Source organism: Dipteris shenzhenensis, chromosome 29 (genome assembly GCF_047967505.1).
Source record: "Dipteris shenzhenensis isolate YYH24624 ecotype China chromosome 29, Dip_SZ_1.0, whole genome shotgun sequence".
Taxonomy (NCBI): Eukaryota; Viridiplantae; Streptophyta; class Polypodiopsida; order Gleicheniales; family Dipteridaceae; genus Dipteris; species Dipteris shenzhenensis.
In genome coordinates this window covers 4,764,045-4,788,250 of record NC_141624.1, presented here as the reverse complement: position 1 = coordinate 4,788,250, position 24,206 = coordinate 4,764,045, and the positions used below count along the sequence as shown (strand labels likewise).

Below are 24,206 nucleotides of genomic sequence, written 5' to 3'. Positions count from 1 at the left end.
AATCGCATGTAGGACTTGCATGTAGGACTTGCATGTAGAACTTGCATGTAGGAGTTGCAAGTAGAATTTGCAAGTAAAACTCGCATGTAGGAGTTGCATGTAGGACTTGCATGTAAGAGTTGCATGTAGGAATCGTAGGTAGAACTTGCATGTAGAACATGCAAGTTGGATTTCTAAGAGGGATTATTTCTAGCCTTATATCTCTATAAAAGGAGCCCTTCTCTCCCTTGTTCAACATCTCTTCCACCATTAGGACTCATGCTGTTGTAGCACTAGTATCTTGAAGACTCTTCCATGATACTTCTCTCTCCCTCTTGTAGATATTCTCTTGTCTAGACTCTTGAGTCCATCTCTCTAGTTCATTCTCTCTCTATTAGTAGTCTTGGAGCTTCCGCTCCCTCTTGTATGTATGAAACATCTTCTCCTCCCTTGTGTGTATAGCATGTTAAGTTGCATATCAGTAGAGTCTTACTCTATTGGAAATGAAGGTTACTTCAAATTATCTCCCTTGAGTCTCTCTTCCCTTTTTTCTTCATTCCTTTGTCCTATTATTTCTTTCAAAGTCTCCAAAGTGCTTCCTATTTGGCCGCTCATTATGTGCACATGGTCCATCTATTTCTTGAGCCACGAAGGGAGTTATTTCCTCTCTCCTAGGAAACCTCTATGGGTTCTAGATTGTTGTTTAAGTCTAATCATGGAGGGAGTATTCTCCCAAGTCGGCACCAATAGAAGGAGTGTATGGTTTTCACGACTGTTTGACCCCTTATTAGTGTTTTGGCCATAACTTTCTACTCAGTGATCTGATTTTGACAAAACTTATATCACCACAAATATATTTTCAAAACACATCTCTTTATGTATTTAAATTTTGCATCAAATTCCAAAACAAAGAGTTATGAGTCCTTGTGTTTGATAGTCTATTTTTATAATAGTTTTTACCCCCTTTCAATAAATTGCCCATAACTTTCTGACCATTTCTTTGTTTCTTACAAAACTTATATCACCATGAAGTGCATTTCAAGATGCATATTTCTATGTACTTGAACTATTGATATCATGTCTCTAGTAAATTTTATAGACATCTATGTTTGATAATAGTTCGTTGAACAATTTTGAGCTACTTTTAGAGGCTTCCATGAAGGAGGTGCAATGTTTCCCCAAAATCTACCCATCCGACCCAATTAGACCCTCCAACTTCATGTCACCTATTTTGGTGGAGACACCGGGTACATTTGGTCTTGGATTGATCCCACCTCACTAAAATATCTTGGGAATAGTGGGTTGCATGTTATGGCTAGTATAGGCATGTTTTTCCTATGTGATAAAGAGGATACTTAGAAGAAGTCGATTAGAAGAAATTGCAGCCCGTTTAAGAGAGCTAGAAGATTTTGAAGGTGATGCTCAAGCTATGAACACGGTCATCATGATCATATCATTTACGTTTGAACTCCTTAATGTGTTAGTGAGTCAACGGTGCCATCAAGCACAATGCTAGATTAGGGTTTGATTCATGTAGTCGCAGCTTGGTGTGAAGAGGAGCTGAGTATTCAGGTGGTTTTTTACTATGATAGTGGAATGGTGATTCTTAATGCTTTCAATTTCTTCTACTATGCAACCGATAAAGAGTATGAAATTTCGAAGCTATTATGTGTCATTCCAGTTGTAAGAAGGGTACTTCTTGAATGCATGTATAGACAAGTGTTTCATGGTAATGGTTGGTCTGTTATGTTTGAGGATTTGGTTGGAGATCACATTGTGGAGGCTTTTGAACAAGTGGTTATGCACAATAAGTCAGTCTTGGTGTACTAAGGCACTGTGAGAGCTTGTTTGAATCTTATTGTGGTATATTGTTTGGATCTTGGTGCCTTCTTTTTGTGTTTCACCATGGTAAAGCTTCTAGTGTTTTGAGGGTCCCAAGGGGAAGACCCGGAGTCTTATCTTCGGGATTTTGTTCCAGAATGCCGACTTTTGGATAGCTCATAAAGGATTGGGTGAAGATTTTTCCTGACTTTCTTGAAGATGTAGCCTTGAGTTAGCATGAGGCCTTGCCAGACTCTACCAAGGAGGACTGGGACCAAGTGGTGGCTGCAATTAAGCTGTGATTTGGGGAAATAGAGTCACCAAATGCTGTGATGCTGTAGTTGGACCGACTCTATCGAAGAGAGGGTGAGACAGTCTCTATGTTGGCAATCAGATATAAAGCTTTGTGGACAAAGGATGAAAGAGCAGCTTTGCGAGCTATGGCATCTACATCATGAGCCCCTCAAAATATTTCAGGGATAGAGCACTTAAAGATGAGTAGTATTTGTGATGGATTTGGAACCTCATCTTTGCTCAAAAGTAATGATTAAAGGTCCAACAACATATACATGGAGGCATTCTGCATTGCAACCATGAAAGAAGCTTCTCTACAAATTGAATCCTCAATGCTCATTTGTCTTCACTAACTTCAACTTCTAAGGTGGAGGTAATGGCAACTCCTCATGTACCAAAGAACTCTGAGTTAGATCATAATATCTCCCAGTTTTGATGGAAAAGTTTACTAATTTTGGTTAATACATGACAAACCTAGAGCACCCAAGAGTAAGGATAGGCCTCAAGATAAGAGTAGGGTCACTTGCTATGAATGTAATTAAAAAGATTACTATTGCCCTGAGTGTCCTAGATTGAGAAAGAAAGAAGAAAAGGATGTATCCTTGATAGAACTTAAATGTGGCTAAACAAGAAAAGAGAGGTAATGATGGCTAAAAGAGGGTGTGTAAAGCAAAAGAAGAAGAAGGGAGAGAGGAAGCAGTTCTTTCTTTCTTTCTTTGCTCTCTCATGTATGAATGAAAGACTAGAATAGTGATAGAAAGGAGACAAACATTCAAGCACAAATGTAGTCACTTTTCATGCAAATTCATCAATTGATCCTTGATACAATATAAATGGGTATGGAACTAACTTACACAAAGGATAGAGGAAAGCATGAGATACATGTGGGCTGCATGTAGCAAGCACTAAGTAGGTGACAAATAAGTCCTTGCTTCAGTCCAAGGTAGTAAGCAACAAGGTGCAAAGAGCATTCGAATGCCATCAAGTGCATCTCAGATGATCAAAGACTGATTTAAGATAGATAGGGCTATTTAATGAAAGTTAGCCTCAAGGCATTTCAAGATGTGCTAGTAAGGTTGGACCAGCTTGACTGGTAGGGGAAAATCCCATCTCCCTGAAGGAAAAATGCCCAGCTAGCATTTTGGGCTCGCAGTGTACGGCTGGCCTGGAGTAGGAGATTTTGGGAATTCTAGCCTAGGAGTCGAATGATGGACCGGTTGAACTGGTGAAATGTGTTGAAATTGACAGCCCCTCCAGCTTCTGCACTCTTTCCTCCTTCATTGCAAACTTTTCCAATAGGGCATAGACAGCGCAATTGGGAGCGCTTCTCTTGTTGCCTGGCAGTCGGACATGCGGGGACATGGTTTCTCCACGCCGTTGTTGCAGCTGCCCACTGGGCAGCCTCACGAGAGCGAGGCGCTAGTGGGGAGTTGCTATGAGAGAGTGTGTCGTGTGGGTGCCCCGAAGAGGGGAAGGTCAACGAAGGAGTTGACCTAGGCACTCTTTCTTCTTTTTTGTTCCACGTGCAACAAACATGTCTTTTTGTATTTCTCACCTTTCGTTTTGCTTAGCTTCCATTGGAGCTCTGAATGAAATCGGCTATGGCTGTGCTGTGGATCGCATCCCCCAAATTCGACCTTTTCTGTGTTGCTCCAGTGATTCAGCTTCCATCTTGCTTTGCAAATTCAAATGATTTTCCTTTGCTCGCTTCATTTTGAGAGCTTGCATCGGTGTAGCCGCGTTGCATCTTTCTCTATCATCCGGCCTCGCGTTAATTGAGTCGAGTGGGCTTCTCTTCCCGATTAGATGAGAGGATTTGTTGGATTTGCAGCGAGCTGCTCCCTCTCAATGCGAATGTATCAACTGCACTATCAAGGCCAGACCTGCATTGCCGTCCGTCGCGGGCTCCAGCCAGTTCTTTGGCCTAATCTTAGAATCCGCTGAAAAAGCTGATTGTGGTTTTCCTTACCGCTTACCAACAAGCGGAACAGGAGCTAAAGAAGATCTCAAATTGCATTGGGTCGAAGATCCCTGAAATAGAGTTGTCGATTTACCGTACGCTGAACCCCTATACTATCCGGATCTTTGGGCTGTGAATTGATCTGGCGACTCTTACGTTCTCCACTTACAACAATACGAAAACTCATACAATGATTAGGTCCTCATAAAGATAATGTTGGCTGGTCTTCCCGAGGTTTTTCCCTTCTTTAAGAGGGAAAGACTCGAGGGAGAAGTCGAAAAGCAGAATGCTGCAATTCATCCTCCCTCTGTGAAGTTGACGACAGATCGGTCTGCTTACAGACCTGGGGACACCATTCTTGCAACAATCGAATTAACCCGCGATGATCAATCTTCAAGTAGAGGAGTCGAATTTCTTCTGCTGGAAAATTTGATAGTGGAAGTGAAAGGGCTTGAGAAGTTGGATCCACAATGGCTCCTCACCCCTGCACCTGCGCGTGGTTCCAAACAGCGTAGAGGTGCGTAACAGTTTTTCCTTGCGGCTTTTCTTCTCAGGATCTATAATATCTGTTTAGAGTGTTTCTGAGTATATATCTTTTGAGGTTCATTCAAGATCTTGTTTTTAGGCCAGGTGACTTTTACACCACACCCTCTCTCCTCTCTCTCTCTCTCTCACACACACACACACACATATCACCATTTTCCTCCCATCTTCTGTTGTAGAAGGACGTTGCCTATATTCTGTGATATTTAATATTAATCTCTCTCTCTCCCTCCTCTCTCCCTGCCTCTCATTCAAAGTGCGAACCCCCTATCCCTTCATGAAGGGGAAGCCCTATGCCAAACAGAACATTCCTTCACAAGATAACGAAGATAGACGCAAGCAGACTCCCTTACAAAGTCAAGGAGGCAACAAAAATTTCAGGTTGGCGTAGGGAGGGAGTCAAGTGGATGGAGAGATGGGGGCTCCATGCTGTAATTATCCCAAAGGAAGAAAACTCTGGGACACTGCAGTAAAACTTTGGACATGGCCAATAGGTTGATACTAACCACATAGGATATACCGGAAAATGTATCAGTAAGATGTAAAAGAGCCACTATTATTATGATAGTGGCTTCTAGTCCCATAGAGCCTGTAGGGTCTTAAGCGGGCTTTAATAAAATCATATCATCTCTCTCTCTCTCTCTCTCTCTCTCTCTCTCTATATATATATATAAAACGGATCTCGTAGGGTCTCAAGCAGACTTTAATAGAATAATATTATCCTAGAATTGACACAGGAAATCACACTGCCACATGGGAAACTGACGAATCACTGGCTGCCCATGATGCTATTGTCAAAATAGAGAAATGGCAAAAGTACCTCTCTTCGACTGGAATAAAGTGCAGTAACATTTGAATTTATAACTTGGCAGATTTAGCTGGATTTATTACTCACTGAAAGTCAATCAGCAGTGGGAAGGGGACAGCAGCTAGCACAGGAAACATTGCAGGTCAGAAAGAGATGTTTACTCCAAATAGTAGTTCCAAGAGGCCCAACGTTCTTACCCCTTACTTCCTTTTTAGCAGAACTACGAAAGAGCAGATGTATGAAGTAATGTTAAGCTACAAAACGAGAACAGTATGTTAATCAGTGTGGTCAATCGGTTAAACGAAAACATGAAGGAGAGGTCACAAAGGATGGAAGAAGTGGAAAACAAAGTGCAATCGGGTTATGCCAAGGTGAATGACAGAGACAAGAAAATACAAGGGCCAAAAGTGCAGGGAGATCAGGTCAGCAAGTGCCAAATACACCAAATATCATCAACACCATTGACTATATAGTAAACAGCAAAATGATGAGCTAACGTTATTCCATGCTAAGAAAGCAGAAAGAACACCAGGAAAAAGCTCTAAACTTAGGATAGAGGAAAGCGAGGATGAGGACATGGAAAAGGTCCTCACCCATGTCGTTCAAAAGATTATGCATATCTCTGCAACAACATTGCAAGAGGCCTTTAGAGTGGGGAGAAAGGGAGACAAGCCAAGGCAAATAGTTGTGGAATGTCAAGGGACACAGCCCCATACTAAAGTGTTAACCCACAAGCATCATGTCAAAGGGCACTCCATATGGATAAAATGAAGATGTCACATGCACCTGACACACTCTGAAGATCAAGGAGCTCGAAAAAATCAGAAATGCAAAAGGGAAAAAAAGGAAGAGTGCTTATATGAAGGATGGGAAAGCAATAATCATAGAAAGGGGTAAGGAGGGGAGAAAAATAAATAGGAACGCGAGACCTGTTAGAAATGGACCAACAGAGGGTACGCACAGCGGAAAACTGATAGAATAGCCCAAGAGCTCACACAGTGTGTGTGGAGTGGAATCACAAACTTCTTTAAGTTATGTGCATCACATAGATGTGCAGACTAGTAAATAGACAATGATCCAGCAGATATATAAACCACCAAAATAATATATTTCCGTCTAAAGCTATGGACGAAATACAAAAGAGAGAGATCCAAAGTCCCACCAGAGCGTGGTCCTTTGATCTTACCACAAGGTACTTCTACTATCTGCCGGATATCTCTAGAATACTGAGCCCACGTGCTCCACCTCGAGCGTATGTAGACTCTTCGTCCCGATCCCTTCCACCTTGCTGTCCGGAAGCCAGCCTAGGTGGGCAGCACCTGAGCTAGGTCTGCAGCTGTCTCCCCATAGGTGGCTGGTGTGCTGCTCCTGCTGCTCCCTGAACTGCTGCTCCAAGTGATGATGAATGGGGCCTGGTGGCCCTCCTTTTATAGGCCCCCAAGGGCTGCTGCAAAAACCGACCAGGCAGGCTGCCTATGGCCGACCCAAACAGGCCGACCAGGCCCTGACCTAGTCTGCCTATAAATGCCCCCGTGGGGCTCTCTTTTCTAGGGCCTTTGGCCCACACTTCAAGGCAGGGGTCCAGCCCCTAGGCCTGCCCCAAAAACCGACCAGCAGCCTCAATCTGGCCGACCCAAACAGGCCGACCAGGATGCTGCAAAAACCGCTCTAAAAGGGCTCTCATAACCAGGGCCCGTGGCCCACAAAACTAGGGCTTTGGCTCTCACTTCAAGGGCTGATGCCCTCTTATATATGCAGGGTCCAGCCCGCTTCTGCCCTGCCATTTTCTAGGCATGGTAGGCTGGCTGGAACCAGCCCTACTAGCCCTATGCCTGGCCGACCAGACTGCTGGTAACCCCCGCCCTGTTGCGCCTCTGCCAGGCCCTTCCCCAGCGACGTACAGATCTGATAAGTCTCCGTACAGCCCTGTACAGTGAGGCCGTACCCTGCTGATGTCAGCATGCCCTTCACAGGGCCCTGTTGCAGGCCGTGTGCCTGCTCATTAGTTCCGTCTTGCCAGGCCAGATCCTGGGCTTCATGCCCCCGCTATCTTTCCTGCACAAGGTCTCCTTTGTGCTGCCCATGTAGTAGCCTAATCATGCCTTGGTCTACCTCCCCCATGCTCTCCTCATTTGGGGGCTTACAGATGGGGAGGTGACCTTTCCAACAGAAAGGAGATGGAAAAGGTCATCAAAAGATACAGGAGAGGTCTGCACATGGGGAGACAACTTCTCACACTATGTAGTTGTTCTGGGCCTGCAAATATGCAATGGCACACCCCTTTTTAAAGACACAAGAGAATAACGTTAAGGAGCCTGGATGCAAGTCATACATTAGAATACCTCAAGATTGATGGGGAGACTCTGGAGTCGACCTCAGGGCAATGTCACTCGGAATCAAAGGAACAATGTATGATGCAGCAAAACAGAAAATTACTGCACACCCCAGGCTGAGGATGGATTAAAAATCACATTTATGAACAAGCTGTTAGATGCCTCACACGTACCAAGAAATAAGTTAATGCATGACAGAAATAGGCAGACATCTGTGTTTGCTGTTTTCTTTGCTTTGTTTGCTGTTCTACAATCCTGGTCGTACCAATGGTTGCACAGCATGCCTTTGCTTCTTCCTTTGCCCTTTGCAAAGCATCATGGGCTGTTGGCTACAGCTTACAAACGGACAATAAGAAACAAGAAAAGAGATTTTCTCAAGAGAAACACCTTAAGAGCTTCAAAGAGCTTAAACAAAACCCCATAAAGCTTTTTCGGAAACTACATGGCAGCAATCCACAGGAGAGGAAAGCATCATGGGAGGACATGATAAAATTTGTCAAAGAACTCTACGAGAGGGACGGAGAAGAGAAAGTCAATCATGATTATTCTAAATCAAATCAACAAGTGATGCTATAACAGAAAAGGATGTGGACAAGGGGCCGAAAAAGCTAGCAAGCGGAAAGGTCCCAGACACACAAGGTTTAGTGGCTGAAATGTTGGAATGGAGTGGGGAAAAGACAAAGAAGATGCTTACTGTGATTATGAATAAGGCTCTAGAAGAGAGCTTCCCTAACTCACTAGGGGCAAACCAAGTCCTGAAAGTGTGTAGGTGTAAAAGATCCTCTCGGATAACTTGGTTAACATCGTGGTATGTGAGCGGAACTGAATGGGCCTCATGCTATACTGGAAGGGGGGTAACCTGTCCACATGGAGCCCTAGACTGTCAAACCAGTTGCGTGTATGTGCGTACCAACACCCCTAATCGCTTTCAGCTACTAAAGCCATGGATGAAGATAGGGCCAATCATGGTAACCTATGTGAACCTAAGGTTGAGGAACCATATGTGAGAATGGAGTGTGTGCGGAAGCTTACAAGAAAGAGAGAAAATGACACAGGAGTGAGGCAATAGTAGTTGTATATATAAGGGAATACAACTCAGCTTGAGGAGGAAGACCCAGAAGTGTGGACGGGTGGGAGCCTTTTATAGGCCCCTAGCTAGCTTGGTCGGCTAGCAAGGGCTGGCCATATGGACCGACCAGTAGGTTGGATGACCCGACCCAACTAGGGTCGGGTTAGGTCAGGTTGACCTGACTAGTTAGGTCGGGTAACCCAATGTGGTTGGGAGTCCAAACTGGGCCACAACTCAGTCGTGACCATGGCCAAAATAGCCTCCACCAACCAGCTGAATCCGGCCAGGATACATCTTATCCTACTTCACTCCAGAGAGTGCAGAGAGCGAGGAGACGGCATCCCCCACCGCAGCACGAAATAGCTCGACAGACGCAGATACGAGACATCTTCGCAGCCCACCAGAGAGCCATCACTGTACCAGGCTTCGGTTTTGTCCCAGTGCCTGGATAGATTGATTGATATGGCCCACTCTGCAATTGTAGTTGACTTTTTTTTTCTATGATTATGTTTTTGTTAGCATAGATTACTACTCAGTAAGGGTCCTAGCATACCCTTTGCTTTAGCCCACTGAGGCTTGTATGAGTTCGCTTTTCTGGGCACTTTGTCCCATAGGCCTCCCGTGGACGTTAATATATCTTTCTTTTCTTTCTTTATGAGATGCCGAACTTTAACACCCTCTTTGTAGTTCATAAGCCGATGAAGATGCAACCATGAACCCTCCACCAGCGCGCCTACTTGATTCACCTCGGAGATAGCACCTGAGAGCCTGGATTCTCTGACGAGATTTCCTCGTCTTTGATTTCGAGTACTCATTTGCACTAATGGCATATAATGATATGTGATATACACCTTGACCTATATCCTGCGGTGAACACATCACATTCAGGAACCTCAAACAATGAACATCGGACACGGGCTCCCAACTAGGCTGCAACTCAGCCCTGACCATGGTCAAAATATCCTCCACTAGCCACCCGAATCCGGCCAAGATACCTCTAATCCCCATGGTCCCTCCACCAGCGCGCCTATTGGATTCACCTCGGAGATAGCACCCGAGAGCCTGGATAATGCTTAAATTTCTCAATGCCAAACACCAAAGACAAGGCATGCTTGTTAGCTTCAGAGTAGCATCGTTCAATTTCGAGCAATTGTCAAGAAGCAAATCGAATGGGATACATGAACGGATCCTCCCCTTGGAGAAGAATACCCGCCAGAGTGTGTTCACCAAACCCATGATTGATATAGAAAGTCTTTGACCAATCAGGATTGTGTAGAATGGGTTCTAAAGCTAGAGCACTCTTGATTTGTACAAATCCATGATCACAATCCTCATCCCAAGAGAAATCAACTCCATCTTTTAATAGCATAGTCATGGGTCGCGTCAAAGCAGCATATTGATCAATGAATTGGCGATAGTATCCTGCTAGATTAACAAATGAGCGTACCTGACGTTTGGTTGTTGGCGGGGAGAGCTTGAGAATAGCTTCTACCTTCTCGGGGTCAGGCTTGACGCCCTCAGATGAGACAATATGTCCCAGTAACCTCCCTTGAGTGGCTACATGAGGTTGTTGCGGTGGCGGTAACGGTTATGGTTGGTAGATGGAAGTTTAATGATTGGTTATTGTCTTCTTTTCCTTTCAAGGGGTGGATGGTTGGTAGGAATTTTGAGGAGCTACTGAACATTTTGTTCAGTAACAACTCTAAGAACTTCTAGCAGAGATTTCTAGAGGGACGGTCCCCCTCACCACATTTTGTTAATCAAACCTGAGTTGGTTTGATTATGCATGCACACTTTATGATATCCCAAATCAGCCAGTCCCTAACCTCTCACATATGCCACGGGGGGGGTAAAGGATGCCGTTATGAAACTTCATAATGGCCGAGTGAAGGATCATGAGGGACTATGCACTGAGTTCATTGCATATGGGATTAACCTCCTAGCCCCGATCTTAGCAAAGCTATTTAATGAAGCTGTTTGTTTGGGGTTTCCACGCAGCTGGACCATTAACACTATCTCACCCATCCACAAGGCAGGGGATCCCATGAGCCCGGAGAACTACAGGAGTATTATGATTGGACATGTCATGTCCAAGATTTATGCATCAGTACTTGATTTAGAGGTCAGTAGATCTGCGGAGTGTCGAGGACTTAGAGCAACTGGACAGGTTGGATTACAGCGTGATCATGGAACCATGGACCACATTTTCACGCTCAGATGTATCATCGAGGAGGCAAGGGCACGGAAGCAGAGGGTTTACTGTTGCTTTGTGGATTTCGGCAAGGCATTTGACACGGTTCCGAGAGCTCGTCTCATACGGCGCTAATAGGATTTGGGTTACGACCAGGAGATCATTTGGGCGGTCATGGCACTTTATGAGAGTTTCAGGTAGAGTCCGAGTAGGATCTGGGTGGACATATGAGATCATGAGCACTATCGGGGTCAAACAAGGGTGTCCATTATCACCTACCTTGTTTGGCCTCTACATTGACGAGCTTGAGACAGTGATGTAGAGACAGGGGGGGTCGGTTGCTCTCTTGCAGACACGCTGATCCAGATATTGCTTTACGCAGATGACGTGGCTCTCTTGTCTTCCTCATAGCAGAGGGGCTCCAGAGACACCTTGACTCACTACAGTCCCTTTGTAAGTCTCATGATTTGAAGGTCAACCTGGGTAAAACCAAGGTTATGATCTTCAATACATCTCGAGTCATCATGCACCAGGAGCAATTCGCATTTGATGGGTCACCTATTGAGATAGTTTCATCATACACTTATCTTGGGGTTGTCTTTTCCGGACCCATCTTCACTATGAGACCTACAATGCAGGCACACGCTTGAGCAGAGGGTATGCTTCATTGGCCAGACTAGAGAGGCAGTGCTTCCGCTCGCACTTTCAGGACCCACGGACCAAAGGGTTGCTTTTTGACTCCTTGGTCTGTCCAGCGGGGATGTATGGGCTAGGCCAGACTTGTCGGATACAGAGTAGGCCCGTGTGGAGTGGTTACAGGTTCTACGGATGATTTGTGGTAAGCCATCCGTTCCTCACCAGATCATTCGGCGGAGTTTGGGTCATCCCCATTACAGCTAGATGCTGCATTTCAGATCATCACGTATCTGTACCGAGTCGAGGAGTATGGGGATTACACCTTTGGGCGTAGCAGGCTACCATGGCTTCCAAACCACTCAAAATCTTCCGAGAACATGAATCTTACTCAAATTAAGTCCTTCGGCAACACAAATTTTCTCCATAAAGGAAGGCCCCCTCAATATTATTGATCTAGATCTATAGTGCAGGCCTTGCTTTGCAAGGTTGTGATCCTAGGGGGGATTTTCTAAGATATGATCCTTGGAAATGTCTCTCGCTCTCCTTTCTTGGCTAGGGATTGGATGGATATTTCTAGGTGTGAATATTGACCTCATTGCATATATGGGTTCCTTCCTCATTCCTATAGGCGGGAAGCCCAAAATCTTGGGCCATCTTTAGGAATCTTCAAAGAATCCCTCTTATTCTTTGGAAGAGATTGATAGGTAGCCAACCATGTGGCATGACAACATACTTGATGATCATGATCCTCTTCTATGGCACTTGCAGCAGGAGACCTCCCTTCCAGTACAGCATGGATGCTCCGTTTTCTCCCCTCCTATCACACGAGGTCAACCAGGTTATCCGTGAGGATCTATTACAGCTACACACATTCCGGACCTGGTTGGGACCGAGTGATCTTCCAGTGAAGCTTAGCTTCTATAGAGATCACTTCTTATATATCACAGCGGAGGGATTCATTGACCCACCAGGATACATGCAGATATACTTACCCCACTCACTGAGGATCTCTCTTGGGCAGTTCCGGGTCTCTTCACATAGACTTCGTATCGAGAGCGGCAGAGCAGAGCGACTACCCAGGGAGAGGCGCATATGCACTTTGTGTGACATGCAGGAGGTTGAGACAGAGGAGCACTTCATCTTCAGGTGTCCTATTTACTATGAGATCCGAGGGCGTTTCGACTGCCTCTTTGGAGACATCTATGGGATTTTGGCCCGATTCATCTCCTACCCAGACCAGCGATGATTGGCAGGTTTCGTTCATGAGGTACTCAGACACCGAACTCAGTGGAGATGAGTATGGGAAATCAGAGCCGAGGAAAAAGAATGATCCAAGGGACTCCGGAGGAAGACCTAGAAGAGTGGAAGGGGGGGAGTCTTTTATAGTCCCATAGCCAGCCTAGGGGCTGGGCATATAGACTGACTAGCTAATCGGCCTTGATCCGACTCACCAAGGGTCAGGTTGACCCGACTAGCCAGGTTAGATAACCCGATGTGGCTAGGAGCCCAAACTATGCCCCAGCTCAGCCCTGACCATGGGCTTGGATATCCTCCATCAGCCATACGAATTTGGCCAGGATTCCTTTGATCCTACTCCTCACTCCGGGCATGCACACCCACAAATAAGAATATGAGATGCCAAACTTTAATGTCTTAGTCCCTGACTCGATAGAGGTATGTGATCACCTGAAATGCCGTGTCAAAGTTGTAGTGGAGATGCCCGCAACTCAGATAGAACATTTGATGTAGGGCTGATGGCTTATTGCGGATCATTGGTGACAAAAGAGAACTTGGAGCCTCTTCACTCGCGCCCAATCTGCCTCTGATAGGGTTAGGTCCTTTGCAAGGACTACCATACATGCCTGTCGAGTAGACCAAGGAATCAAAGTGAGAGACATGGCTCGGGGATTTTGGAAATGAGATTGAAAGCACTGTTGCTTGAGTCTGGCAAGTGCAGCATATCCCTTGCTCAAGCCCAATGCTCACTTGGGCTTGCATCGTTGGTCGCATCTTGAAAATCAAAGAGAAAAGAATCCCCAAATATGTGCAGGATGCGACGACTTCCACCGGTAATCCGTCCAAAGCTAACTGCTCTCTGTGCATGGCTAACTCGAGATGTATTGAGATAATGACCTTGGTTTTACCAAGGTTGACCTTCAAATCATGTGGGTGGAGGCCCTCCGTTGAAGATGGGTTTTTAGGGAGCCGGCGAGAGAGCAACCTATCTCCTCCGGTGTCTCGATGAAAGTCTCAAGCTCATTGAGATATAGGCCAAACAAAGTTGGGGATAATGGACTTCTTCGTCTTTGATGGTGCTCATGACCGGTCAAGTGATGGCTGGTGAGGAATGTCGTACAATGTGCATGCATAGGAGTGCCATAGTGGGGTGTCTATGAGAGGAGAGGGGGCTCGTCACTTGACAAACTTCTGCCAAAAGTTTTTTGAGTTGTTACTAAACAAAATGTTTATTTACTTCTCGTTCTTTAGCGATCGAAGGCCTGCTTCTTTTGGTAGACCGGGCGACTATACTTGCATTTTGTCTTTGCCTAACTTAGAAGGCGATGCTTAGTGTGGAATCTATGTTGATCGTGTAGAGCCTTACACTCATTATGATATTAGCTATTGCAAGGTATTGAGCCAAGAGGCGGCATACTAGTGGAGTTTATGGTTGTGTGTGAAGGTGTGTAGGCAGCTTCATGGAGAGAGCGGGTGATCAAAGCAACTCAACCGTCTAGGAGCTGGATGTCCTTGATACCTGTGAATATAGTGGAAAGACTTGCGGAGTACTCAGGTGAAAGGTTATGATCAAAGTGCATGTCATGATATTGCGAGAAGTGCAGCGAATCTGGACAGAAACGGAGAGAAAGAAAGAAAGAAAGATTAACTTCTGCGGAAGGCCTCGCGGGCCTATGGGACAAGGTACAAAGTACACCAAATAGGATGATCTCATACAATTCTCAATGAGTCGGAGCAAAGGGCGCGCTAAGGGCCTTGCTGAGTGCTAAGACTGCTAAACTTATAATTACACACACCGAACTGAGTAGGAGAGGAGAAATCACAAGAGACTGCAAGGGATCTCAGGACAAAACCCCCGTACGGAGGGGCTCTATAGATAGGCAAAACTGCTCCGGAAGAGATGCTAACAAGTGAGGGAAGGGACCTTATATACAGGCAGCCTCCACAACAAGGGGGCCGACCCCTTGCTCTAGGGGCCGACCAACCAGCTTGAGGTGGGCCGACCAACCTCCTCTAGGGCCGACCCCACCATCCAGCCTACATGGGCTGCCACATAGTCCTATAAAGGGCTCCCCCTCTGCCCCTAGGTAGGTCGACTGAGGCGCCTCAGCAACCTGCCCTATAAGAGGGCTGCCATGCAGCCTATAGGGCATGAACCCCTGCCCCTTCGCCCCACATAGCTGCTCCAAGAGGGCTGACCCCCTCCAGCCCTCTAACAGACTGCCACAAAGCCAAATAGAGGGGGCTGAACCACCTGCGTGTGGGCCAACCAACAGGGCAGGTCTGCAGCTCCAAGGGAAGCTATACAAGCCCTCAACACTGCTCAGCAGAGTGCACCACAGCAGGGCTGACCCGTGGCACCCACTAAGCCTAGATGGACCCGTGTGGGCAGATCTAACCTACCCTGCTCTACCCTCACATGGTGTGGGCACACCCACAACACAGGCCCTCACTCAGCCTACTACCCTAACCTCTCACGGGGCGGGCACACCCACAAGCAAGGCCCTCTCTGTCTACAATGTGGCATCAGGAGATGTTGACCTACAACACCCCCTCTCAGCTCCTTGATGGAAAATGATCGCCAGGGAGCTGGGTGTGCTGTTGGAACAATTGGAGGAATCTGTCGTATGATGCTCCATTGCTGAAGACCGCCACAGGTACTATCGAAGAAGTCCCCCTCTTGGCACGAACCGTCTCAGCACGATCAATGGAAACCTGGTGCGGTTGTTCCTAGGCCACATGTGCTAGGTATACTCCTTTGGTCCAGTGCTGGTACAATAATCCGACTGATCCAACTGGTACAACAATCCAACTGATACTACTGTTGGAACAAGGTTTGCTCCTTGCATGGGCAATATGCTTCATGTGATTAGTGACCCGAGGAGCACATTTGAGAAATATGAACAATCTTACCCTTGCATTGACATGGTCCCACAGCGGAGTCAAGGTCTTAGTCTCCTACTCCTACAGGATCCCTAAATTGGACGAAATGGGATCAGGCCTGTCAACTCCCACCAGTATGAAGTCCGCCATCCTCCTTTCAAATCTGCGCCTTCATTGTCACCTGTACGGTTCACACCTCTGCACACTCCTCCTCACAAAACAGCAGCCCTTGGACTCCTCTCAGTTTGCTGGCTCCACACTCCCTCCAATCCTCGGGTTCTAGCCAAGCGTGGCTCTGATACATGTGAGAAGTGCAGCGGATCTGGACAGAAATGGAGAGAGAGAGTGCAAACCTCACACACACCAAACTGAGTAGGAGAGGAGAAACCACAAGAGACTGCAAGGGATCTCAGGACAAAACCCTCGTACGGTGGGGAAAACCTCTGCTCTATAGATAGGCACAACTGCTCCAGAAGAGATGCTAACAAGTTAGGGAAGGGTGGCCTGTTAATAGGCAGCGTCCCCCTCCCTAGTCGGCTGCAACAAGGGGGCAATTCCCTGCTTTAGGGTCGACCAGCCAGCCTGAGGTGGGCCGCCCCCCCTCCTCTAGGGAGGACCCCACCCTCCGGCCTTCAAGGGCTACCACACAGCCCTATAAAGGGCTCCCCCTCTGCCCCTAGGTGAGCTGACTGAGGTTCCTTAGCAACCTGCCCTGTAAGAGGACTGCCATGCAGCCTAAAGGGGCTGAACCCCTGCCCCTTTGCCCCATAGAGCTGCTCCAAGAGGGCCAACCCCCTCCAGTCCTCTAAGAGACTGCCACAGCCAAATAGAAGGTGCTGAACCCCCTGCCTATGGGGCAACCAACAGGGCAGGTCTGCAGCTCCAGGCACACCACACAGGCCCTCAACACTGCTCAGCAGAGTGCACCACAGCAGGGGCTGACCCGTGGCACCGACCAAGCCTAGATGGACCCGCGTGGGCAGATCTGACCTACCCTGCTCTACCCTCACAGGGGGCGGGCACACCCACAACACAGGCCCTCACTCAGCCTACCCTAACCTCTCACGGGGTGGGCACACCCACAAGCAAGGTCCTCTCTCTCTACAATGTGATGTCAGGAGATGTTGACCTCCAACAGATATGTGGTGTGCGTAGGTGGTGTGGGTTATGAAGGGGGGGTGGATATCCGATATACTAAGTAAGAGATAGGTGTGATCAGTTCGTGGCTGTGGTCGTGAGATAAAGAAGTCAGTGATATGTGAGGTAAACGCAGGGGATCCAATGAGATATTCAACTATGTGTGAAGGCCCCCCACCCCCTTGATGTGGAAAACAAGTGAAACCACCTGAGGCGGGCCATTGATTATTATAAATGACAAGATCATGTATCCTGCCCATGTCCAAGAATGCATTCCCATAAGATGTGATTGGGGCTTGCTTGTTTGTGGAAACCTGGGACATCCCTGCCTCATCTAGGTCAACATCTAGCAAAAAGATAGAGCTGCACATTTTGGCACAACCTACATCCACTGTACCTTAGGTGTCCCCGCTGCTTTCCTCATTTGGGGCTTGCAGGTGGGGCACTGACCCTATGCTTTAAAAACCCCTTCTCAAGGACACACTGTGGTCGGATTCCCACTCTATCAAAGAACCGCTTCATTAGGTCCCTTGCGTAGTAAAGGATTCATCATCATCTGGTCCACCTTCCCGCACCTCGAGTATCTCTTGGTCTTGCTCTGCATCATACACCAACAACAACCAGATCTTGTCTAGAACACTGGTATAGTTACAGGTGCAAGTCAGACCATCTCGGAGTCTTCAAGATACTAAGGATTTCCATGGACTGAGTCAGTCTGTTGACAGACGCAACTTGGTCTGTGAGTTCATGAGTAAAATTTTCAGGCTGACATACACTTCCTCTTCCAAATAAGAAATGCTGATTTACATCGATTTGGAAGAGCTATCCTCTGTCTAGCTGACACCTTTGGCCATGAAACTTCCCTTGTACTTCTAGATTTTGCTTTCAGGGTCCTACTTGATTTGGCAAATCCATTTAGTGCCAATTACATATTTTCGTTGTGGTAACTAACATAAATCCCATGTTATTGTTTTTAATAATTGCATTGTATTCAGTCTCCATGGGTTCATGCCATTTATTGCTTCTGAAGAGTGAGGCTTCTGCTTGTCTTTAATCTCATCACTCTGCCTGTCTTGAATATCACCACTAACATTTTGTGTTTATCAAGACAAGAGGCTACCGTTCATCTCGAGAGTTGTAATCCAAACTAAAAATCAAGACTTTTGTTCAATTAAATCTCAGAAGTGAAGATTTATGCAAAGGCTAAGGGAATGCATTCAAACGCACTGTTGTTGGTGCTGATGAAACTAATGAGAATGTTATTGTAGCCAGTCTTTGCATTGCATGTTGTAATGATGCTTTGTAAGCTTGTGGGTGACTATTGGGAGGTTCAAAATTTACATTGTTTATTTTTCTTTTACTAGATGTGTTTGGGCATGTTCGTGAATTGATCAAGGTACATCTTTGGAGACCTTTAAGTTGTAGAACCTGAAGAAGAGGAATGAGGCTATATAAGTCGGCTTCCAGATAACCATTTGGTGTAGTACTTTTGTTTTGGTGTCATTGTTTGTGAGTAGGGGTTAAGAATGCTATATGCAAAGTGCATTATAAGGAAAGATGGTTTTTAGTGGAATGGTAAGCTCATTATGTTCATGGCTTCATGATTCCATGCAACGGTTAAAGCTCTTATTTTGATTTAGTACATCATCTGATTGTCCTTATTTTGACTAGTGTGTTTTTGGCCACACAGGGGAGCGGACTATTTTGGAATCCTCGCCAACAACAATTGTTTCAGATGTTTTGTTTGAGCAAGACGCAAAAAAAACCTGTAGGTCTCTTCTAGAGATGTATGTGGGGTTTGTGGTAGTTACTTTTTGCTTTAAGAGGATGAAATTTTCACATTCTTGGTTTCATATGGATATATGATGTTAAACTCGGTTTTCTTTGTTTGTCTATGTTTGCTCACACATATATTTGGTCTCCAATGGACCATAATAGTATCTGTCTATCCATCCATCCAGCTATCTATCTATCTATCTATCTATCTATCTATCTGTCAAGGACCCTAGTCTTTGGAAAGTTTACATAGATACACTCTATGATGTTCTTGACCAGCCCTATCACCCCACTTCCACGCTCTTCACCACAACCCGCTTGGAAGAGGCTATCAAGATGTTACAGAATGGAAAAGCCAAGGATCATCAGGTCCTTCAAATAGATCTTCTAACCATTGAATGGGAAGTACTTGTTCCGATCTTGGCTGAGCTGTTTAGGTGAGGAAGGGTGTCCTCCCTCCCACCCTCTATGACCTTTACATGATGATCTCGCCTATTTTATGGACACACTAGGAGGGCAGGGACCGTTTCTAGTATAGTCTGTCATACCTATCTTGTTCTATGCCGAGGATGTCGTGCTGATCTTAGACATGGCTGAGGGGCTACAGATGCACTTGACAACTTTGTAGGCTTTCGGCAAAAGGCGCGACGTGAAGGTCAACTTGGGTAAAAGCAAGGTCACGATCTTCAATATTAATGAGGCTAACTCCAGCGAGAGGCCCAAGTTTACCATGAAATTGGCACGACCGACTAGAGGGCATGATTCTTTAGCAAGGCTAGAGATACAATGCTTCCAGGCACAATTCACCATGTCAATTTGAAGTCACTCGTTTTTTACTCTCTAGTGCGACCAACAACTCTATATGTGGAGGCATTGTGTGCAGTGGATCTCTGGGAAGAGTGGAAGGTTACAAGTCATGATGCTGCTGTGCATCATTTGAGGTAAGAGATGTACCACTCATGACGTTGCTCTTGCAGAGTTTCTGACGAGGCCTCTCCATAACGGATGCTTTATTTCAAATCATCACTTGGATCGAGTTGGACAGTTTGGGTGAACGGATGCAAACTACCATGGAGGGTCCTCTCATCATCTATGCAGTGTGCAGTCAAGGGTGACAAGCAGTGTTGGCATGCACTAGTATTGAGATAGTTTTGATCACAAGGTATGTCAATTGATCATTTACCACCATACAGTATTAGCTAGATTCCCCTTTTCTACATCTTACTGAGCAGGAGATCCATTAGATCATACGGGATGATCTGTAGCAAGAATACATCCATAGGACATGGATATCCCCTTCACAACCACATGTTACCAAGATGGCTCTTGTACAGAGCACACTTCCTCCACCTGAGCGAGGACGGTTTCATCCATACATGATAGCTACAAATTTATCTTTCACATGCAATATTGATCACCAATGGGACAGCTTAGGACCTCATCCCAATGATTCCAGCTCGAGGCATACAATGTCCTAGGTACTATTAGATTTGGAGGAGTTATCATTGCCTTTTCATGCACTGATACACCAACATGAGGATGTTAGAATGTGTGCAATCATGAGTGAGTAGGAGGGTGGATAGTGGCCGACTAGGGGGCCGACCCTGGGTCAGGGCAAACCGACCAAGTGGTCGGTCATATGGCCCTGGTTAGGGGCCTGAATACCCGCCATCCAAGGCTCCACCTAGGCGCAGTGATGGGACCTGGTGGCAGCCCTATGGCAGGCCCGTATGACCCCAAAGCACCCTGCAGCAGTGGCGGACAGATGGCGAGCAGATCCGGGCTCCATATGCCCTCGCTCCTGCTCTGTACAGGCCCGTGTGCACGCTGGTATGGACAGCCATTGTGGTGAACCCCCTCTACCTCTCTTGGGTGGGCAAACCCACAAGCAAGGCCCTCTCTCTCCCTCACATCGGCGGGCAGACCCACAACCAAGGCCCTCACTCAGTGATGCAGGAGATGTCACCTCTACAGAGTCAGCATTCTAGTCTCGAAAACCTCAAGGTGCCATATGAGTAGTTCTCTCTCTATGGCCTCTTTTCACTAGGGTTGTCTTGGATAAGACCTGTGTAAATGTGCCTCCATGCCATCATCAAGCTCCTTGTCATTGGGGATCCCTTGCCAGTGAGGGGGCCTTAGAAAAGATCCGTCTTTGAGAGAACCCCTTGGCCCGCTTCTCCCCGCGGCCTGTCCTCAAAGTGTTCCAATAGTAGACGATGCTTTAGAAGGAGCTTTCAGGACTGTGAGCTTACCCAAAGGGTTGTGCTGTGCATCTCTGGATCAATGACCTTTTGCCAAGTCACAAGCTTTCGGTACCCATGTGCCCTTTGATCCTATGGACAGTCGCTGAAGCTGTCCTATGTATCCCTGTGGAAAGACTAGCAAGATGCAATGTCAAACCGATCATGTGCCTTCTGATCCTGTGGACACTCGCTGAAGTTGTCCTATGTATTCCTTGTGCAAAGAATAGCAAGATGCAATGTTCGCGGTTGTGGCGAACCGATCAAACCACTATTGTTCTGCTCGCAACGGAGAGCTTGAACAAGCTCGAATGCAAAAGCTTATGGCAAACACCTGCTGCTCAGTGGCTATGTCAATCCCCAATTGCAATCTCCAATAGTGTGCAGCTGCTCTCTAGGGATCGAGCAAAACCCTAGGGTCTCACCAAATCATGACTCTAGAGTCTATGATCAGCATACAATAGCTTATACTAAGATCATTTCCAATGAAGAACGCACAGTGCACACCCCGATGCTGCATTTCTTATGTGATGGTTGTTTCCGTGGTGTGTAGGATCTTATTAGCTAAGTTTCTCATTTTATAGGGTTATTTGTGAGATTGGGATCATATGCTGCCATGCTTGTTGGTGAGCTTGATTTTTGGTGCTCATACTCCCCTAAGGGCAATTATTTGCTTATCATATTATAAGTGTGTGAATCGTCGATCACAAGGTTTGCATTGCTTTTCATGCGATTTTATTTTTATTTCCCAATCTTTATTTTATAGTACAAAATGATATGTTCACTAGTAATGCAATGCTGCTGTTCTTAAATGATTGTGTTCATAATCTCAGATCTTATCCGGATGGTTCTTCCAAAGGTTCTGCCACCGTCCTACAAAGGCACAGTTGTTCGGTATCTTTACTACCTCGTGGTGAGCTTGCAATGGGCAGTTGTAGTCATCGAGAATGGTGATAGTGAGACTTCCTCTTCCAAAACATCTTTGGCTCCTGTGGTAAGCTTTCCTTCCACCCAAGTGTATTTTAAATGTGATTCTATATTTCATTTTTAGGTGAAAATTCAAACATTTTCCTTGTGTAATGATAAGCCAATGCAATCAATGGATGCCATATTCAAAAGCGTTTCACCTTGTGGATAATGAATCTCATGGGATAATTAAGGGTTTGCTTTTAGAGAACAACAGAGGTATACACAGTGGAAGCTAACTTAGAGAGTTATGGAGCTTAGAAACTCACATAGTGATATATTCAAATCCAAACTTCTTATGCTTCATGTATACTTGAATAGATGTGCAAACAACAAATAGACTGTACTTCGAAAACATCTGGCCTGCGCTGCTCTCCCAGAGCTTGTGTGGGCCTTGTATGTGTGCCCCGCAATCACACCTTCTGACTGATAATCCTGGACAGCCTCTCGTAAGGCAATGCTTACTATGGTTCCTTGACCTCCCTGCTGCTCTGAATGCAGCCCAAGCTGAGGCACAAGGCACCTCCTTGGATCCCGTCTTACTTGCTGCTCTGAGCGCAGCCAATGGTGAAGACCTGTGGGCTCCCTATATGCTGCAATCAACCAGTTCCCTTATTTCCTCAATGTCCTCCTGGATGGCACCTTGAACCGGGCTGAAATGCTCCCACAAGTAGCTCACCAAATGGATCAACTGAGCCATGAAATGGCTCCCTTTTATATGCCCCAAGGGGACCCAAAATAGTGGACTGGTGGAGCTGACCAGCCGACCTGGTCAGCCAGCCAACCAGCCAACTGGAGCTGGAAAAATCAAACAACATAGGAGATGATCACACCAAAGACAGAGCTAGACTGGACACATTGGCATGTTATACCGATCAGATCTGCCCCCTTTTGTTCTTGTTTCTTTCCAGATCTTCTGCTGCTCCAGACCTTTGTCCATCTTGTTCCAGGCTCTTTTCTGGTGCATTCTTCACGCAAACCAGTTGTCTATGTGCTCCAGGCACCCCGCCATCCTGCTGTGATAGAGTGTGAGGGAGATAGAGTAGGGAGTAGAGAGACTCACTGCACACACACAATAGTGGGGATAATCACAATGAGTGAGTGGTACCTCCCCAAGTACACACATATATATTATGGATAAGGTAGTAACCCTTAAGTACATCTAAGTACAAATGTGTACTTAGTGTACTTAAGTGTCCTACACTAAAGTACAACATAAAGTACTATTTACATAGGGTGGCCAGTGCCTTTACCCCAACAACCTCCCACTTAAAGGCAGTGTGCCCTCAAGGAGAGAAAGAATATTGGCCTCAACCAATACCCATAAGAGATCTGCAGTGTGCAAACCTCTCTGCAGCTAACCCTTTGGTTAACAGATCTGCCGGATTGTCATCTGTATGCACCTTAACAAGCTTAATTTGCTTGTTTTCAAGCACCTCCGTGATAAAGTGATATTTCACATCTATGTGCTTCGTCTTTGCATGAAAGACAGGATTACGTGCCAACTGTATGGCACTCTGACTGTCACAATGCAACAATGGAATCTCCAATGGATAACCCAAATCTGCCACTAACCGAGATAACCATATAGCCTCCTTGCATGCCTCAGTGGCTGCAATGTATGCTTCTGTGGTAGACAATGCAACGCATTGCTGCATTCTAGATACCCACGACACTGCACCTCCAGTGAAAGTGAAAACGTATCCGGTAGTAGACTTCCGGGTATCAGGGTGACCGGCATAATCAGAGTCTGTATAACCTTGCACTTTTGCATCTTGACTGCCGAAACATATACACAAGTCCTGTGTACCCTTCAGGTATCTCATGACACCTTTTACTGCATTCCAATGCTTTTTGCCAGGTTTAGCCATGTATCTGCTAACCACTCCCACTGCAAACGCAATATCGGGCCTGGTTGCAACCATAGCTGATGCATACGGAATCTTTGACATCTCAGCTTTTTCAGCATCTGTCTGAGGGCTGTCCAAAGCACTGATTTTCACATAAGGAGGCAATGGAGTACCAATACTCTTCCCCCTTTCCATGTGAAATCTCTGCAAGACCTTGCCAATATATTCCTTCTGAGACAAGTATAGCAACCGCTTTTCCCGATCCCGAAGTATCCGCATACCCAATATATGGTTGGCATCACCAAGATCTTTCATATCAAAGGTCTGGTGCAATCTCTTTTTCAAGGCATTCATCTCATTATGAGATTTTCCAGCAATTAACATGTCATCCACATACAAAATGAGGATAAGTAAACTGCCATCTGAAGATTTCTTGGTATACAAGCAGTGATCAATGTCACTTCTCCTATAACCCTGGGTTCGC

The 24,206-nt window shown here is 46.1% G+C and overlaps 1 protein-coding gene across 2 annotated transcripts in view; it reads left to right on the top strand.

Moving 5' to 3' along the window:
- The first annotated feature begins 3,648 nt into the window (after positions 1–3,648).
- Positions 3,649–24,206, top strand: part of LOC147882334 (immunoglobulin) — a 104,895-nt gene continuing 84,337 nt past the window's right edge. For both annotated transcript variants that reach the window (XM_087400796.1, XM_087400794.1), the window contains exons 1-3: positions 3,649–4,571; positions 18,581–18,658; positions 21,740–21,900. In XM_087400796.1, coding sequence (XP_087256922.1) covers positions 4,268–4,571; positions 18,581–18,658; positions 21,740–21,900 — 543 coding nt within the window. In that variant the 5' untranslated portion in view covers positions 3,649–4,267. The remainder of the gene's footprint in view (positions 4,572–18,580; positions 18,659–21,739; positions 21,901–24,206) is intronic.